This window comes from Zosterops lateralis, assembly GCF_965231275.1.
Source record: "Zosterops lateralis genome assembly, chromosome: 2".
Classification (NCBI taxonomy): domain Eukaryota; kingdom Metazoa; phylum Chordata; class Aves; order Passeriformes; family Zosteropidae; genus Zosterops; species Zosterops lateralis.
Genome location: NC_139763.1, coordinates 76503350 through 76523175, shown reverse-complemented (window position 1 = coordinate 76523175; position 19826 = coordinate 76503350). Strand labels below are relative to the sequence as shown.

Genomic DNA, 19826 nt, shown 5'->3' with positions numbered 1-19826 from the left:
TGATGAGGAATAACAGTGCTTTGTGCTTTAAATCTAATGGTTGTCCCAGGAGACATAGAATGGGAATTGTGCTAGAAAGTGAATTACTTCCATAGCCCGAAAGGTGATTCTTTCCTGGAAGACTTCCTGGAGCTGTACAGCTCCTTTCTCAGTATCAAAAGAGATTTACCTTGGTAGGTAAATGCAACATTATTCAGGCATTTGTTTATGACTCTTTTCAGTATGTAAAGCAAGGTGGCCTTAGTTAGTTAGCCTCTTTAAAAGACCGAAAGAAAAAAAAAAAAAAAGCCAAACAAACCGGAAAAAAACCCCAAAGAATCCTAAAACAATTTTAACATCTATTTTTATCTGTTTATCTAAAAACAAACAACCAAACAAAAAAACCTATACAGCCTTTGAAAGTAAATGACTCAGTATTTATATTTAATGTTCAGCAGGGATGCTGATATTTATGGTCTAAATCATACACTGAACGCAGTGGATCACATTTGACAAGCTATGTATAAACACAAATGTCCCATTTTTGTTCAGGTAGTATGCAAAATTTGAGTCTGCAATTTTTAAAAAAATATTTTGCATACTAATGACTAATGCTTTATCCTTGTGCATTTGTCTGACTTGGATATTTAAAACTACAAATATTGTCTCCATGATAACTTTGTTTTCCATCTTCATGTAGCTCATCTATGTGATGTTTCTACATTTCTCACTGATGCCATGGAAACACTAGTAATTAGGCCCCAGACTGTAGAGGAAATAGCAGAAGACAATTTAAAATATTTAAGCCTACATGAACGAAAAGAAGGGGTAAGATACTATTTTATTCTATCCGGAACAGCAGCTATAAATTACTTTCTAGTATGGAAACTTATATTTAATAATAACTAATAAGGATCATGCAGAGGTCAGGTAGGGTCAGGGCAGTAATCCATGTAACACAGTAATTTGTGTCCAGCGGTGGAGTGATTTACTGAGGAGAAAATATAAAATCAGGGTAGCATATTTGATTCTTTTTGCTTCTGACCTTCAGCCTGAACCTTTGTTGAGTTTTATGTGGTTCCTGAGCATGTAGTAACTAACACCCAGTGGATTCCTTTTCCACAGCCTTACCTTGTCTTCTCTTGAGAGCAAATACACATTTGACATCCAAAATATACTCTGGTAAAGTTATCCATTATCCATATCCATTATCCAACTGGTAGCTCAGTTATCCATTACATGAAGGACCTCCCCTTGTTATTTTTTTTTCCAACTGGCACCTGTTACCTTCATACCTTTTATGTCTTGTAGTGGAAGAGTTGCCGTTCTTCCTTTTCATGGCACATGACTGTATTCCACTGTGTTGTGTCTGGTGTCAGTGATCTCTGTTGTAGATTGAAGAATGTTAGTTAATCTAGTCTTTTCTTATGCATAAGTATGCATGTTATTCTCATAACATCCTTTGATCATCCTTGTTGCCTTTTGATTAGCCTTTTCTTTCTATTCATTTTTTCTGTGTGACCAACAGATTTTTCTCAGTTTTTAAGATCTGAATTCACATGGATTCACATGATGAAATAGTAATATTACCTCTTACTATCTTTTTGGTCTCCTTGACTCATAACATTTGTTTTGCTTCCAACTCCTAAGATTAAGCTCACATTTTGGTAAAACTAGCTGTCATAACCCCAAGATACCAGTCTGAAGTGCAGTTTTTATCTTAGGATTCAACTTGTACAGGTGAAATGAAATTTTTTCACATTTATGTCACTTCATGCTTGTCTACTTGAATTTTGCTTGTCACCACTATCATCAGTCATTATTTCTTCTGCATTCATTATGCAGTTTTTCACAGGTGAAGTATTTTAATGCCTGAAATAACATAGTATCATCAGTAATCTTTATCCTCTCACAGGCTGATCTCCTTTTCCAATTCTTTTATAAGCACTTTGAGTAGTGCAGAACAGATACCTACGGAACTCCATGAGTGATATTTTTTGATGGCAGGAACTAGCTCTTTCCTCCTAATGCTGTTTTCTGTCTTTTTCCCAATTAATTATCTGTGCAAGGACCTTTGTTCTTATTTCAAGGCTACCAGTTTTCCTTAAATGCTTTGGATGAGGGTTTGTGTTAAAAGCTTTTTGTAAACACAGCTGGAATATATGATTAAACATTTCTTCATCTGTATCCTTACTGATGCCTTTAAAGAGCTCTGGTTCTACAAGATTATGGAATTCTACAAAACCCATATTGGCTCTTCCCAACTGGAGAGTATTTATCCTTTGAAAGATTCAGTTCTGAATGAGTGCATCTAAGTTTAGGTGTTTATGTGCAGGTGTCTGCAGTGCATGTGCTGTTAATATACTCAGCAGAAGTCTGGTGCAGTTGCCCAAAAGAGCAGTTCTAGAGTTACTGAGATGCGTTTCCAACATCTCCACGAGGCTGAAAACTTAACAGATAAATTCTGGAGGGCCTTTACCTTTCCGTAGTTGCAGCTAGAGGCCATGCAAAGGTCATAGGATATCTGGGATGGCCTGAAAAGTGTATTTATGAGGAACTGAATCAAGTCCCAGTAATGCAGTCAGCTTCCTTCTTCTTTCCCCACCTTTCTATGTTGAGCATGATGCCATATGTTGTGAAGTGTCCCTTGGTTCAGCTGGGGTCAGCTGTCCTGGCTGTGTCCCCTCCCAACCCCTTGTGCACTGTCAGCCTCCTCTCTGGTGGGGTGGGCTAAGGAGCAGAAGAGGCCTTGGCTCTGTGTAAACCCTGCTCTGCAGTGACTAAAACATCCTTGTATTATCAACATCATTTTCATGACAAGTCCAAAACACAACCCCATACCAGCTACTAAGAAAAAAAATTAACTACATCCCAGCCAAAGCCAGCAAACGTACACACAGATTTATCTAATTCTTTTGCTCTGCTGGTGTTCTCCAATTTGATTGAGTTGATCTCTGCAGTATATAAGGTGGCACTTATCTCTTTCATAGTTAACATTCACTTCTGTATATCTCGTGTTAGGATCAAGGCTTAGAATATCTTTAAATACCTCAGATACTATTTTTCTAATTTTTTTTTATTATTCTACAAACAGTATTAAAAAAGCAGCTGTATATAAGCTTGTTACCTGTGCATACAGAATTGATGATTCATATATATTTGCTTTAGATAAACAGGATTTGCTGAATTTTTACATATACACTTATTTTTGATCTTTCTGATTTTAGGTTTTTCTCCTGTTTCAAGAAGCTGAAGATAAAAACAAACTTCTGCGAACTGTGGCTGGTGCAGGTTTGGACAGTATCAGTAACCTAAGAGCTACCTGGGATAAATTTGAATTAATGATGGAAAGCCACCAACTTATGATTGCTGAACAGGTAGCAATGAAAGCTGAAAATTTTACCTGGCAATATTGAAGCTATTTTTAATATGTTTGAAACAATACCTTTTCCTTAGATTAAATCCATAGATATTGTCAGTTTAATAATAATACGGGCATTATTGAGTTGATGGAGAGCCGTCTAAGGAAGAATACTTAGACTCTTAAGCAGTAACTGGTAACTCTGAAGCATTAACTAGGGGAAACTTTCATTGAACTGATGCAGAAATAAATTTTGTGTTGTAGTTCTGTCTCAAAAAAACTTCCTGATGACAAAAATGGCTTAATAAATGCAATGGTTAACAGAGGAAAAGAAGATAACAGTTTAAAGAGAGCATTTTTATTTATCATGTTTATAGTACTGATGCTTTTCATTTTCTTTTCACTTAACTTTGCTAACCTATGCACAGTCCTGTAATTCTGGTCCACTGGAAAACTACTTAACTCATTTGAAGTTCTACTGAAGATATCAATTTGCCATACAAATATAGCAATTTCTCTATGTGATATAAGAGGCAACCCCAAGTAGGTAGCATAGGCTGAATACATAGGTCTCAAGTCCTGGCATAGTAAAAAAAAAGTAGTACCTCCTTTAAAAGAAAAACAAAACAAGGAGAATAAAGTTGAAAGATTTCTTCAGGTATTATAGAATCAGGTATTATAGAAGAACTCTTGAGTTTGATTTTTGATCAAGTTGTCATTATCAAGGTTTGAAGTTGATGCTTTGATCGTAGTTGTAGATACAAACCATTAAGGAATGTAATTTTACCTATTGCTTTGCAGATGGACATGATGAAAGGAAATGTGCTTTCACGTATCAATATATATCTTCAAGACCTGGAAAAATTTAAAGCTCGCTGGGATCAGCTAAAGCCAAGTGATGATGTCATTGAAACAGGTGATCAGGATGTACTTGATAAAAGTGCTCAGATGATAAAAGAAAAAAAAAAAGAATTTGATGAACTTAAAACCATGAAAGAAAAACTCATGTATGTATTATGTTTATTTCCCTGTTTATCTTATTTATTAATGTATAATAAGTCTTTTGATCTTTTGCAGCAATAGTATCTCATAAAAGGTTCACTAATTTTTATTACAACAGATATTGCAAGTAATTTTAATTGTATTACATGTTTTTCATTACCTTTTCAGGGTCCTTTTTGTTGATTTTACCTAATACTAATTTCTTAAGCAAAGTTTTTCTAGTTGTTTTTTTGATAAATCAATGTAGAAGTCTCTTAAGGTCTTGCAAAAGGAAGTTTGTACACTAAAAGCTTAATTCTGACTTTTGAAATTCTCACTGAGAGAAGGTTTGGGATATTGGTCCAAAAAGAACCTCAATCTTCATGTAACTTAAGTGTGCAGGAGCTCACATTTCCCAGTAAATGTCATTCTTGCAGATCTTGAGGATGAAATTTTCTATTTAACTTCTTACTTTGGCGTGTAAATGATGGTAAATAAAATTAGCATGTTCTTTTTACCACCAGGAAGAAACTATCAATTCAAAATTATTTTCTTTCCAGCTTTGATTTTCAGGGCACAAATGAATTCACCTTTCTTATAAATAAAAAAAAAAAAAAAAAGAAGGAAAATTAATGGAAATTAATCGTGAATCCGGGAGAAGGTTGTTGTGTAAAAGAGTTCTCTCTTGTATTTCTTTATTATTTCTATTCAAAAAGGAAATGATAATGAAATTGCAATTGGCAGCAATATTCTTCAATAAAGCCAATGACTTTTCTTAAAAAAGTATGATGATTTCTGTATGGTACCATTTCTTAATCCATGAAAGTGTAGAAAAATAATGTAATGCATAGCACAATGATTTTTTTTATTCAGTGAAGAATGCCATCATTTTAAATTGGAAGAGCCTGACTTATCATTGTCAGAAGCTGTAAGTCAAGATATTCAGAGTTGTGCACAAGTCTGGGCACTGTATGAAGAGTTTTATCAAGGTTTTCAGGAAAATGCCAAAGAAGACTGGATTACTTTTAGGTAATATTTTGTTACTTTATTTTTAATAGGCATACAAGAATGGTCGTAGTACTCTGTTGTTATGACCTTTTTATGTTTGATTTTCATGCAGAAGTAAGATATACCTATTTGAAGAATTTTTGTTCAGCTGGCATGACAGACTGAGGAAGATGGAAGAACATACTGTAATGACAGTAAAGTTGCAAAAAGAAGTGGACAAATATAAAGTAAGATGCTAATTACCCTGGAAATGTTCAAGGCCAGGTCGGGTGGTGCTTTGAGCAACCTGGTTTAGTGGAGGGGTATCCCTGCCCACAGCAGGAGGGTTGGAACCAGGTGATCTCTAAGGTCATTTTCATCCCAAATAATTCTGTGATTCTATGAATTTCAAAAAGGCCTGTGAAGCAAAAAATGTTTTGGTATTACTGGGTAATGTACTCCATTCTATACCTTGTTGTTCATTTTTTGCAATAAAACCAGTTAATATTTAACAAAATATCTTCTGATAGTGTTTTGAACATTTCTCTTACTTTTAGTAAGTGAGAACCTTTAGTTCTCTACAGTAAATAGAATGGTCATTACAGCTTACACAGACACAGATTTACAATAAGTTGTCTTCAGAATCATACTCCCAAGCTTTAAATTCAGGAACTGGAAAAACTGTTCCTCAGTTTAAGAATTTAAGTTTTATTTTGTTTGAATAGCAGGTCACTCCATAATCAAAGAGATGCGATTTTCATAGTGACTAGATGGATTTACATGTGCATTTTTCTGTAGATGATAATTCCACTCCTAAAATATGTAAGAGGAGACCATCTTTCTCCTGACCATTGGTTGGATCTCTTTCGTCTTCTGGGTCTTCCCCGAGGCACTACACTTGAGGGTTTACTATTTGGAGATCTACTGAAAGTGACAGATGCCATTATAGAAAAAGCAATGGAACTTAAGGTATGAATAATTTTAAATACAGGATCTATAGTTTTTTAATGGTTAATTTTTTGTGGTATATGTTGTTCCATATGCATATATCTTTAATACTATAGAAGTAGAATTTGCATTATATTTTTGAGTGGAGAGTTTATTGCAAGCTCTGTAGTTTCATATGAGATCTATTCTTGCTTTTAAATAGGATTTGAATTGTCGAGCTCAAGGTGAAATCACAATCAGAGAAGCATTACGTGAACTTGAACTCTGGGGAGTTGGAGCTGTCTTTGTGTTGACAGATTATGAAGATAGCCAGGGCAAGACTATCAGACTTATTAAAGACTGGAAGGACACAGTCAATCAAGTTGGAGATCATCGCTGTCTTCTGCAGTCTCTTAAGGACTCTCCATATTACAAAGGTTTTGAAGATAAAGTGTCCATCTGGGAAAAAAAGCTAGCTGACTTGGATGAGTACTTGCAGAATTTAAACCAAATTCAGAGGAAATGGGTCTATTTGGAACCAATATTTGGTCGTGGAGCTCTACCCAAAGAACAAGCACGTTTTAGCAGAGTTGATGAAAACTTTAGGTTAGTGTTACAGAATGCTAATTACGTTTTGTAGTATCTTTGACATGTAGTCTAGAGCATTCTTCATGGTGAAAATATATGGAACAATTGGCATATGTATGGTGGAAAAAGTCAGTGACAGGAATTCAGAGGATATATATGTGTGATGGCAACATATATCTGAATAAATGTGGTAATGTTTTCATTTAATGGGGCACAGGTCAAGAAAGGAATTATGTGAAGCGTCAAAGACTGTGATCAAGGCAGACAAACACATTAGTCTTAGCAGCAGAAGTAGAGATGATATAATTATTTTTTCAAGAATCATGTTGCAGATGATCGTTTTGTTCACTAAGAAAGTACACTCAGAGTTTTGGAGAAACAAATGGTTTATTTGTTCCAAACAAGTCAAAAGATAAAAAAGGGAGTAGGTTTTAGAAATATGGAAAAATATGTCTTGACTTGAGTTGAAATGACTTGGACAGAAATAAAAGTCAAAAATTCAGTGTTCTTGCTTCTGGGGTAGAGAAATTTTAGCAATTACCATTGTTCTTAAATTACATTCGAGAGATGTTGAGGTAAATTCTGAAATGTTTCATCATTAGTACTGAAAACCTAAAAGTTATATATCAGCTGTTTATATTACTTGCCTGTGTGTTGATTCTTATTTACTTATGTTTATATATTGTATATTTAAGTTAAAATTGTAATGGATTTATGAATTCTTTTTTTTTTTTTTTTTTCTCTCAAGATCCATTATGTCAGATATTAAGAGTGACAACAGGATAACATCGCTGAATGCCCGGGCAGGAATAAAAAATACCTTAAGTACCATACTTGACCAGCTTCAGAGATGTCAGAAATCTCTGAATGAGTTTTTGGAGGTACAGTGAACATTAATACAGTTTTTTATGAAGAAAGTCAATAAGCTTGGGTTTAAATCAACCAAATTGATTTATTCTGTTTTTATATAGGAAAAGCGGTCAGCATTTCCAAGATTCTATTTTGTTGGAGATGATGACTTATTAGAAATTTTGGGACAGTCCACGAATCCTCTGGTTATCCAGTCTCATCTTAAGAAACTTTTTGCTGGTAACGCATTAATCTTTATTTGTGAAATTTACTTATTTAGAGATAAGCTTCTTCAAAGCCAAATAATGTGTTGCAGTTCCTCTCTTTCCATGACTAGACACTTAGTAATTAGTGTTTGACTGGGAATGTATTATTTTATTGATGTTTTCTGATTAATAGGCATTAATAGTGTGAGCTTTGATGAAGAATTTAAATACATAATTGCCATGAAGTCTGCAGAAGGAGAAACTGTGCCACTTAGAAATAAAGTTCTTCTATCAAATGATGTGGAGGTAAGAAAATCACATTTTAGTCTAGTTCAAACCTCTTTTAAAAATTAATTTGTAATGTGATTTTTGAATTTTTTCTTCCATTTGTCAGGTGTGGCTCAACAGTTTGGCTTCAGAGATGAAGGAGACCCTGAAAAAAATGTTAATTGACTGTGTTGATGCTGGAAAAAAATCACAAGGTTCAATTGATCCATCGCTCTTTCCTTCTCAGGTAGTAGTTGATCCAGTAATGCCACAGTGTAGTTATAAAATTAGCAAATAAGTTTTTTTTTTTAGTTCTCTAAAGAACTATGCTATTAGATTTGGATGAAAATAATCCAAATCAAATACATTTTACTCATTTATCATATAGAGAAATTCTTAAAAATATGTGCTCTTAATAAATTCCTTTGAAACATTTTAAATATCCTAGTCTTTTACATGGCAATCTGACCTACCACTTAATGGAAGAGACTTTATGTATTAGATTACTTTGCCAGTTTTGGCAAAACTTTGCCAGGTTTTAAGATGGCTTTGTTTGTTCTTAGGAGCATAGCAAATGTAGAGTTTTGTTTAGAAATTATACAATAAAATATTTAAAATATCAGATATAATAAGCAATTGCAAATGAATTGAAAAACTATTTAGTTTTTATATGTGTTCGGTATTTATAAAATATAACTTGAGCTTTCTCTTCCAAAGATTCTTTCCTTAGCAGAACAAATTCTGTTTACTGAAGATGTTGAAAGTGCTATCAAAAACCATAATCTACAACAATTAGAATTAGAACTCACTGCTAAACTGGACCATTATACTAGCATTGGTAGTGGCATAGAAGATACTGGGACTACAGGTATAAAAATCATAATTAATATATAATTCTTTCTTATGACTGCAGTTGTATGGTATTTTACATTCTGTTTGTTTAAATAGGAAATTACATAAATCTGTCTCAATTTGAGTTCATAAAGCTGTTACATAAAGTCACTCACCTGTTACAGCTAAGATTAGAACCTTTAATATTTTAAAGTAAACAAAAGGAGTTTTAGATTAAAAATTATCTTGGAGAATTTATGTATTTGGAGACCTCTTTTCTTATTTTTTTAATAGGTTTCTATCTTTTAGCTTATTTATCTACTGTTTCACAGGAAGTAGCTGAACAGCAGTTGAGGTACATTATGTCAAGCCAGTCTATTCTGTACCATTGTACCGGTGATTCTCTTTTTCTATATTAGATGTACACATCTGCCTCTGATCTAATAATTCTTGAGTAGTTTTGAGTGAAAATAAACTAGTTATTCTCAAGACATGATTGTTCTGAATCTTATGTAGGCCGAATGGGTTAGAATAGTTATGTCTCTGAGTGCTTTTTCCTTTCTTTTGACAAGAGGCAGGGCTTTGAGTGCCTACCTCAGATAAAAAAGTCTACACTGTAGAATCTGTTAATGAACTTTCACTCCACATCAGTATTATTATTCTGACTAAAATCTCCAGAGTGTGTGTAGTATGGTTTTCAGATACTCAGCAGATCACTCAGCAGGTTGGGCCACACTGATTGCTGAAGTGGATGTGGCTGTGAACACTCTTGGCATAAATTTCTTTGCAGAAAAGCCTTTCCCTCTCCTTTTTCCTCTTCCTCTCTCTCTCCCCCTCTCCCTCTGTCTCACCTCCCCCACTATTTAGGGGCAGACAAAATCACTTGAAAATGCCTAAAGTTACATGACTTACATTGTTTGTCAAGATCTTGTTTTACACTGCTTAGTTCAGAAAATAGAAAGCCTTTGTATAATTCAAACAAGATCTAAATAAAATCTGCTGATAATAGAAAGCAGCACAGTGAAGTTGTGAATTGGTAATGTGTGTCTTCCTTTCTACACTAGTGTGATTTTTTTCTTTTGGTGTGATTATTTGCAGAATCTGGAGTCCTTGAACTCAAGCTTAAAGCTCTGATTCTTGATATCATTCATAACATTGATGTGGTGAAACAGCTGAATCAGGCTGAGGTTCACAATGTTGAAGACTGGGCTTGGAAGAAGCAGCTGAGATTTTATATGAAAGACCAAAAGTGTTATGTTCAAATGGTAGATGCTGAACTCCAATATACTTATGAGTATCAGGTGTGGTATTTTTATGTAGTGGCTTTTATATATGAATCAAACACTTTCTCATTTCATACATGCTGCTGATTGTCTCCTAACTGTTGTCATTTTTCTAGACTTCATTATGTCCTTAATATACTATTTCACGGATAATATTAAAAGATAGGGTAATTCTTTCATTCCTGATGCTGATGGGGCAAATATAAGTTTATCAAGGTAGCTGTATTATAATATAAAAAACTTTAATATGCTTGCTTTTATATATCCGAGTGCAGTTTCATCTGTAGTTGGGAAAAAAATTTGAACAATACATTGGCATTTGATATAAAACTGGGACATGTTCATAAACAAACTCACAGAAATTTTGAGTGTTGCTTTATATTATCAAATTAATTACTTATGAATAAAATGAAGGAAATTATATTGCCAGTATATTCTGTATACCAATCAATATAATTTGTTTTGTTTCTGCAGGGGATTTCCCCAAAACTTGTTTATACACCTTTGACAGATAAGTGTTACCTCACTCTTACTCAGGCCATGAAGATGGGCCTTGGAGGAAATCCTTATGGTCCAGCTGGAACTGGGAAGACAGAATCAGTAAAGGCCTTGGGTGGGATTCTTGGAAGACAAGTATTAGTCTTTAATTGTGATGAGGTGACTATCGTGTTGTTTAATTTAAGAAATGGATATCTATACCCATACTTCATAAAGCAATATTATATTCCAGAAATAATATTAAAATTATAATAAGTTTTATTATATAAATTATCATTATTAGTGGAAGTAATTGTTGTAGTAGTTGCATTGAAATGATTATGGAAATTATTCTAATAATTTGTCAGTTGCCATTAGAAATTTGTGGATATTTTCAAGAACCAGCCTTTTAAGTGGATGGGAAGACATTCTTTTATATTTTCTTGTTATTTGAATTTTGACAACATTCTTTTCCATTTCAAGGGCATCGATGTGAAGTCGATGGGACGCATATTTGTGGGCTTAGTGAAGTGTGGTGCTTGGGGCTGTTTTGATGAATTCAATAGACTTGAGGAAGCTGTATTGTCTGCAGTATCCATGCAGGTTCAGACAATTCAACATGCATTGAAGAAACACAGTCCTGTATGTGAGATGCTTGGGAAAAAGGTACAGCAAAACTTAGTTATCTTGTTCAGTTTGCCACACTTAAAAACTGACTGCTCTAACTAAACATAGTCCACCCAGCATTTTTTAATACTGTGTCATCTGACAATATATCATCACAATGCGTTTCTAATGCTAGGTCGAAATGGATCCTAATTCTGGAATTTTTATTACTCTGAATCCTGCTGGAAAAGGTTATGGAGGAAGACAAAAACTGCCTGATAACCTCAAGCAACTTTTCAGGCCAGTTGCTATGACTCATCCAGACAATGAACTCATTGCAGAAGTTATTTTGTACTCAGAAGGCTTTAAGGATGCTAAAATACTGGGTAGAAAATTAGTGGCTATTTTTAATCTAGCAAGGTAAGCTTTCACCACCCCACCTCTCCCTTCCTTAGTTAAGTCACCTTTGTAATTCTTTTCTCTTATAGCTTTAAAATCTAAATGGTTTACCAGGCAGATATACTGAGTATATCTGTACAGTACAGAGATACTTTAACTTATAAAGTTAAAATACTGCAATATATTGGTAGGTTGAGATGTGAAAGTGTCTTGAATTCAGTTACAATGTCAAGGGAGCAAATTGCTGCTCCCCTAGTGTCTTACTTTATATAAAAACGAGCATATCAATGCTCACAGGTGTTGTGTTGTATTGAAGTCTTGAAATTGTTAGATGCAAGTGACTATTTGGTTAAAACTATGTTCATTAGCGAATACAAAATCAGAAGTTATAGTGAATGCTATTAGGGTCAATAATAAATACATGTTGAATATAACCCCTCTGAAAATTCCAGAGTGTCATTGCTGTATTTCTGAAATGCATTTCAGATGACATTACAGATACGTGCCAATTTCTCTTTTGACCAAACCTGTATTATAAGTGTGCTCATTCACCAACCCAAAATTTCAGATGCTGTCACCTAGAGCTTATTACAGTATTGTTGTTTTTAAATTCAGGGAGCTTCTGACACCACAGCAGCACTATGATTGGGGTTTACGAGCACTGAAGACTGTTTTGAGAGGCTGTGGCAGTCTTCTTCATCAGCTGAAGAAAAGTGATGCAAAGCAAGAAGGTAACAATGACCATACCAAACTTCTGATTCTTTAGGATCTTGTACAAATATAATTCACTCCAGCTTTCTTACTTAGTTTTAACAAGTCATGGCTTCTATCTGTAGGCAATTTAGAAAAGAAGAAAATAACTATGAAAGCCTACCTTCACTAGGAGATCACAAAAGATCTATCATATTCTAGATTGAGCTTTTATGTGATGATAAGAACACAGATTAAAGAATTTCATTTGGGAATAATTTTAAATGATTCTCAAAGACTTATTTTCACTTGGCTTAGGACAGGAAAGGTGATCCTCTGATGCTGTCAGTATTCATTAGTTACCGGACCATTTTGACTCTGAGTTTTGCTAAAATGTTACATGGCACTAGATTCAGATTGGTAGACAAGTATAGGTAGGATAGGATAGGAATAGGAATAGGATATTCCTAGGATAGGTATAGGTAGAAATGATAGAAATATATTGGACTAGACTGTGTCTCTTCATTTTTTAAATATAGCTTAAGTTATTGTTGTTTAGGTGTTAAATGAGAGGGAATTAAAGAGTTTGGAATGGATGAGCATTTCACATCTTTAGGAGACAGGTACTGGTTCCTGTTTGATTAAGCAGTATATATCTGAAAGTTTACAAATTTTGACATAACAAATGGTCTGCATGTGAGCAGCACCATAACGACCTCATATCTGTATAGAATGCATTTGTGGGCATATATTGTATATATTAGATTAAGTATGCTTGACTATGCCTAGCTTCCAAGTAGAATGGTACATGGACTGGAATTCTGGAATCTATGCTCCAATTCTACTTTCAACATATGAGCAGTTGACACAGTTTAAACTGATCTGTTTCCTTTGTTTTTCTTTCTAGTTAATGAGAGTCACATAGTGGTTCAAGCTTTGCGGCTGAACACCACATCAAAACTTACATTTGCTGACTGCACACGTTTTGATGAGCTGGTTAAAGATGTATTTCCTGGCACTGATTCTAAGGATGTGGAATATGCTGAGTTAACTGCAGCTTTACAACAAGTCTTTGAAGAAGCAAACTTGGAAATTATAAGCACACAGGTCAACATCAACTACAGCAACAAAACAGTATTATTCTGAAATAGAACTGATTAATATTGCATTCATTTAACTAAATTCTGTTTTCTTTTGAAAAATCTTTCTTTAGAAGTGAGAATAACTGGTAGATAGATTCTAATTACATGTATACGAAAAATTAGATGTGTGTTCTAAAGCATGGTAGGTCAGTTATGTAATTGTAAGAAAAATAGTGCAAGGAAAATTAAGATTTGACCATGTGACACATGGAGTTTCATTCAAGCCAGGTACAAATGCCAATGAATATTTCGGACAGTGAAAGAATGACATATGTGAATATTTGATTTTCGCAAGCAGTACTCTGCCTTGTTTTTATTTATTTATTGTAGAACTTGACAAAGTTTTGTGACTGAAAATTTGTTAAATTCTCATTAAAAATATGCCCAAAGATGGTTATTATTATTTTTGTATAAGTAATTTAGTGAAATGCTTCTAACATGTAAAATTAATTTCTTCATAAACTTTAGTATCATAATTTTAAATATACCTGCTAATATCTATTGTTTAAAAACTCCAAATTATAGAAGGTGTGTACATGCAAAGTAAATCTCAGAAATGCTATAAAGAAGAATGTTTGATTTAGCTTTACAATTTCACGTGGCCATTATCCCTTTCATTGTCTAGATCAAGAAGGCTTTGGAGTTATACGAACAGCTGCGTCAAAGAATGGGTGTAGTTATTGTAGGTCCAAGTGGTGGAGGGAAGTCAACGCTCTGGCGGATGTTAAAGACAGCCCTGGGTAAAACTGGCCATGTAGTGAAGCAGTACACCATGAATCCCAAAGCCATGCCTCGGCATCAGCTGCTGGGCCGTATTGACATGGATACCAGGGAATGGTCTGATGGAGTGCTTACACATAGTGCTCGGCAGGTGGTGCGAGAGCCCCGAGGTAGGTCTGAGAGGGACTTGCACATTGTTACACTGAAACTACTGAAATCGTTCCTTTTCAAGTCCTTCTTTATATTGTGATATTATTTGTGGATAGCGCAAAGCAAGAAAACCTTCTGGTAACAATTGTAGCCAAAAGCCTCAGTACGTTCTTTACAAATTTTGTGATAAAAAAGCAAAAATAGGCAGCAGAAGGTAATGCATGTGAAGAATGTCTTCATAGAACTGTAAGTCATAACAAAGAAAGAATGTTAAATGACATTAACAGAGCAAGGGGTGATATTTTTGAACTGTTTTTCTTGGGTTTACTATTTAATTTTTGTGTCTGGAAACAGATATTACTTCATGGATAATTTGTGATGGTGATATTGATCCTGAATGGATTGAATCTTTGAATTCTGTTTTGGACGACAACAAATTGTTGACTATGCCCAGTGGAGAAAGAATTCAGTTTGGTTCAAATGTCAACTTTATATTTGAAACTCATGACCTTAGCTGTGCCTCTCCTGCTACAATATCTCGAATGGGAATGATCTTTCTGAGGTAAGCCACAGGAGTATTACATGCTTTTAAAGTAAGCAAATATATACTTACTTTTCTTGAAAGATATTCTCAAGTGAAGGGAGCAGTTGGTTAGTTGCTTACACTTAGGAAGCCAGCCACTGGGGAAGTTTCTTTAGGTTGCATATCCCTTCTGTGGTGTTCGTTATAAACTTTTAACTGAAATACCTCAGAGTTTTTCTAAAAGACATTTCATTCTAAAAGACAATTCTTTGCTGGAGAGCCCAAATATTAGCTAGAAATTGTTAAAGTATTTTTCCAGACTTTTTCTGAAATTTTGTTGTTCCTTTAAAACAGTCATTTAAAGACATTGGTGTCTTGTATTTATCTGAATCTTATTTTGTTTTGACTTAGTGATGAAGATACAGATCTTAATGCTCTAATAAAGTCTTGGATAAGAAGTCAGCCTGAAGAATGCAGATACAACCTTGAAAATTGGATTGGAGAGTATTTTGAAAAGGCTTTAAACTGGGTTGTAAAAAAGGTTAGTAAATGAATACTTAATCAAATTTCAGCTTCTGTTAAGTATAATCCATTTTTCTAGTTGAGCACTGAATAGATCATTCAGATTAATTTTGGAACTGTAATAAAAGAAAAATCTAAGTGCTTTTTGATAGAATTATAGAACTGTAGAAAATCCTGAGCTGGAAGGGACCCACAGGGATCACTGAAGTCCAATTCCTCGCCCTGCACAGGACCACCCCAAGAATCAAACCATGCACCTACGAGTGTTGTCCAAACCCTGCTTGTACTCTGGCAGGCTTGGTGCTGTGGCCACATTAATGATGCTTCCCAGACTCCCCTTCTGGAGGAGTTGATTTGCACCGATCCAGTAGCTTATGTGCTGAAAATATTTTTTAGGAGACTTTCCCCACTGCTGTGGCCAGTGTGCTAGTGTTTAAGAGATGTGTATTATCTCCTCCTGGGGAACATACACAGTCCTGTTGTGTTCTTCTAATTATTTTTCTCCTTAATTCTTTCACCCATGGCATTTTTTAGACTTCTAAACATTGTTCCTGAGGCTGCAAATTCCCTTTGGTGCAAAAGAACAAAATCCATAAAGAATCTGTTCAAATGAAGGTTTCCAGTGTACAGTTATGTTGATTTGTTACAGATTCTCAAAATCTGTGAGGAAAGTTCTGATTGCTTATCCTAAATTACGTGAACTCGTAGTCTGGAATTAAAACCTCTGAGTCAATGCTTAGAAATAATTTAATGTCAAGAATTTTCTAGAACAATAGCAGTGTTGTGATCTTTCCTCATTTGTGTAAATGTCAAAAAGCAATAAGTAATAACAGCATGCTAGCAAAACATCACATTTATATTGAGGAATATATTTAAATCTACTACAACATTCAATTTACAGAATGATTTTGTAGTAGAAACAAGTTTAGTTGGAACTGTGATGAATGGACTGTCTCATCTTCATGGAAGTACTGACCGTGGACAGTTTATTATTAACTTGTTACGTGGTCTTGGTGGCAATCTCAACATGAAATCACGACAAGAATTTGCAAAAGAGGTAATCTCTGTGCTCTAATTTGATTTTGATTTGTGTTATCTGTAGGAAAGTAGCTGAGAAGGGATGTTTTGTTTCACTGATACATTACATCCATCCCAGATAGCAATCATTTGGTCCTGCACCAAGAGATAGTGAAATGCCTTTGTCCATACTGCTTAGTGCAAGGACCCTTTGTAGCAGACTGTGTTTGTCTATACATATTGTATATGTAATTCAGATTTATTTTTGTGGGGTTTTTTTCTGTTCAGAATACTTAGAATAGTAACAGGACTTTGCACCTCATCAGGGAGGAATTCTTAGGTTTTCTTCTTATTAGGATTCCTAATATAAAAAAAATTAAAGCTTTTAAAAATACAATTTAATTTGAATTCTTTATATTATGAAGAGTAGAAGAGTAATATATTATTGTTTAATTAAGAACTTAATCATAAACCATATGCATGGTATGATTAAATTTACAAAGGCAGCCTCAGACTATCAGTTTGAGTAATTATATGTTTGATTTTATGTAAGTATTCTTTGAACAATGTTTAGACTAGCTTGAAATGGTAGATCTTGTTGTTAGGAGTATGGATTTAACTGAAGCTTTTTTAAAATTTTTTACAAGATCTTCAGTTGGGCACAAGAGTCTCCTCCTGATCCAAGGAAGCCCCTGGACACGTATTACGACACTGACACTGGAGAGCTGATGCTGTATCAGCTTAAAAAGCCTGAAAACCTAACAGCTGATGACTTCAGTAATCTCCAAACACTTCCTGTCATCCAAACCCCTGATATGCAGAGAGGTTTAGATTACTTTAGACCGTGGCTAGATATTAATAATAAGCAGCCATTTCTTCTCGTGGGTCCTGAAGGATGCGGAAAGGGGTAAAAACTAGTTTCTACTTTAAGTAAAATATACTTCTTGTAGTTTGACATTTGTAATTTTTTAAATAATACTTTAATCATATGACTTTTTTGATAGAATATGACTTGTTTAGGTCATTAATCAAACAAATAGTATATAGTGGCAAATAAATTCTTACCAAGTTCTCTAGGGACAGTTCAAACTGTCGCTATGCATCTAAGGCATCTGAATGTGGCTTTTAGATAAGAAACAGGATCTTTGGAAAACCTACTGTCATGAAGCAACAGCTTAGAGGCATGTGAGATCCAGTCTCATTTCAAGAGGCTCTAGATGCCTTGTGCAGGCAACTCAATTTAGCTCATCCCCTGGCCTTTATTAGATTCCTTATTTAGATGATTTGAGTCACTATAATCAAGGTGTTAAATTAGCTGTTTGTTTAGTGTAGCTGTATACAGTACACTTGCATTGAATTTTGTGAATGGAAAATGTTACAGTTTTAAAAGCAAGAATGTTGAATTCAGCAAACCTCAGGCTCTACTTATTTCATTAATATAGGATGTAGTATATGCATTTTAATTCAAAAACTATAAAATATCTTTGGATACACAGCATTTTAATTTATTTATGCCTGTATGTATGTACATGTTTGGTTTTCTAGGATGCTGCTTCACTATGCATTTTCTCAGCTCCGCTCCACTCAGATCGCTACTGTTCACTGCAGTGCACAGACTACTTCCCAACATCTTCTACAGAAACTGAGTCAAACTTGCATTGTAATCAGCACAAACACTGGGCGAGTGTACAGACCAAAGGACTGTGAGAGGCTTGTTTTGTACTTAAAAGACATCAATCTACCCAAACCTGATAAATGGGGAACAAGCACTCTTGTGGCTTTTCTGCAGCAGGTGAACACTTCTGTCTACTATTTTTAAAGAGACTCAAGTATACTGGATATAATTTAGTGTATGTAGTAAATACCTACATTGATGAATTTCAGTGTTAAAATCCTGGATCCTGTATTGGCATTAGTTTTGTTTGTCATTTAATAGACTGTGTAGGTGTCAGCCAGAAATAAGATATAATTTTTATTTGGCTGATATTTATAAATAAATAAAGACAGCGTTTGTCTCATGGGTTCACCAGGGGCGAGTCAGCATGGGTTCACCCGGGGCAAGTCATGCTTAATGAGAGGAAGAGAGTGAATATAGTCTGCCTGGACTTGACTAAGACCATTGATGCAGTGTCCTGAAAGATCCTCACAAGAATAGCAGTTGATACAGGCTGCATAAGATAGTATGAAAGATAGGGTTGAAAGCTGGCTGGAGAGCCAGACCCAGAGGGTGATCATCAGTGGTACAGAGTCTACTTGGAAACCAAGATCTGTTTTAACATCTTCATTAAGATCAGGACAGTGGAGTCCTTGCAGATGACAAAGTTGTGAGGAGTAAGACACCTCAGGCAATTAAGAAAGCAAAAATGATGATATATTTCTCACTATTTTATTGTGTTTTATTTTGTATGATACTCTGCTGACTTTCCTTTAATGAAGTGTTTATTTAATTATTAAAGGTTCTTACATATCAAGGATTTTATGATGAAAATCTGGAATGGGTTGGTTTAGAAAACATCCAGATTGTGGCTTCCATGTCAGCTGGAGGAACATTAGGAAGACATAAACTTACCTCCAGATTTACTTCTATTGTTCGTCTCTGTGCAATTGAGTAAGTTTATGTAAATTAGTCTAACTCTCAGAACTCAGATTCAGACTCTCTTTATAAGAACGTCTTATTAATTTAGTCTTTACAAAGTTGTGGCTGTTCTAGTCTTTCATCTTTTCTCACAGTTTGTGATGGTCAGATTTGGTGCTATTTGGTGCCTCTTGGCACCAGAGTCCAGCTAAGAGAAGTCTACAGCTGCCTGTTGGTAGTGAAGTGTTTGAAATATGTTTCCTGTTGGATAATAACCTTTATGTTAAGGTGGAATTTGGTTAAAAAGTTAGAGAAATTGAAGTTTATTTATTTGTTTTTAAGTTTGGCCATATCAAGAGATTTATCTGGAAGATTTCTGAGAGTGACTTAGTGCAATAAAATGATAATTTTACTTAGCTGCTGGATGGAAATGCTATTCAATGAAAATTTTCAGTAAATGTGTATATAAGTTTAACTCAGTTTTAATTAAATAGAAAAAGTCCATAATATTAGTTTTTTCCCTTTTTAGCTATCCAGAAAGAGAACAACTGCAGACTATTTATAGTGCCTACTTGGAACCTGTGCTACAGAAAAACCTAAAGAATCACCCTGTTTGGGGTTCTTTACCAAAAATACATCAGCTAGCAGGATCTATGGTTCAGATCTATGAACAGGTATGGAAACCTTTTTTCTTTCTTCAAGGAGATGGAGAATTCAGATACTTTATTTAAAATAATTAGCTTTTG

At 34.6% G+C, this 19826-nt stretch overlaps 1 protein-coding gene across 1 annotated transcript in view; it reads left to right on the top strand.

Annotated features, from left to right (window-relative positions):
* The window catches only part of DYNC2H1 (dynein cytoplasmic 2 heavy chain 1), a gene marked incomplete at its 5' end in the record, with an annotated part of 144282 nt that overhangs the window by 16476 nt on the left and 107980 nt on the right, over positions 1 to 19826 (top strand). The window contains 26 exons of the mRNA XM_083855078.1: positions 680 to 807; positions 3207 to 3356; positions 4142 to 4347; positions 5195 to 5350; positions 5442 to 5556; positions 6107 to 6277; positions 6459 to 6841; positions 7572 to 7704; positions 7795 to 7912; positions 8072 to 8184; positions 8273 to 8392; positions 8863 to 9013; positions 10075 to 10277; positions 10734 to 10916; positions 11220 to 11402; positions 11539 to 11762; positions 12357 to 12472; positions 13339 to 13538; positions 14199 to 14463; positions 14798 to 15005; positions 15378 to 15507; positions 16390 to 16545; positions 17153 to 17412; positions 18051 to 18297; positions 18962 to 19113; positions 19610 to 19754. Coding sequence (XP_083711204.1) covers positions 680 to 807; positions 3207 to 3356; positions 4142 to 4347; positions 5195 to 5350; positions 5442 to 5556; positions 6107 to 6277; positions 6459 to 6841; positions 7572 to 7704; positions 7795 to 7912; positions 8072 to 8184; positions 8273 to 8392; positions 8863 to 9013; positions 10075 to 10277; positions 10734 to 10916; positions 11220 to 11402; positions 11539 to 11762; positions 12357 to 12472; positions 13339 to 13538; positions 14199 to 14463; positions 14798 to 15005; positions 15378 to 15507; positions 16390 to 16545; positions 17153 to 17412; positions 18051 to 18297; positions 18962 to 19113; positions 19610 to 19754 — 4616 coding nt within the window. The remainder of the gene's footprint in view (positions 1 to 679; positions 808 to 3206; positions 3357 to 4141; positions 4348 to 5194; positions 5351 to 5441; positions 5557 to 6106; positions 6278 to 6458; positions 6842 to 7571; positions 7705 to 7794; positions 7913 to 8071; positions 8185 to 8272; positions 8393 to 8862; positions 9014 to 10074; positions 10278 to 10733; positions 10917 to 11219; positions 11403 to 11538; positions 11763 to 12356; positions 12473 to 13338; positions 13539 to 14198; positions 14464 to 14797; positions 15006 to 15377; positions 15508 to 16389; positions 16546 to 17152; positions 17413 to 18050; positions 18298 to 18961; positions 19114 to 19609; positions 19755 to 19826) is intronic.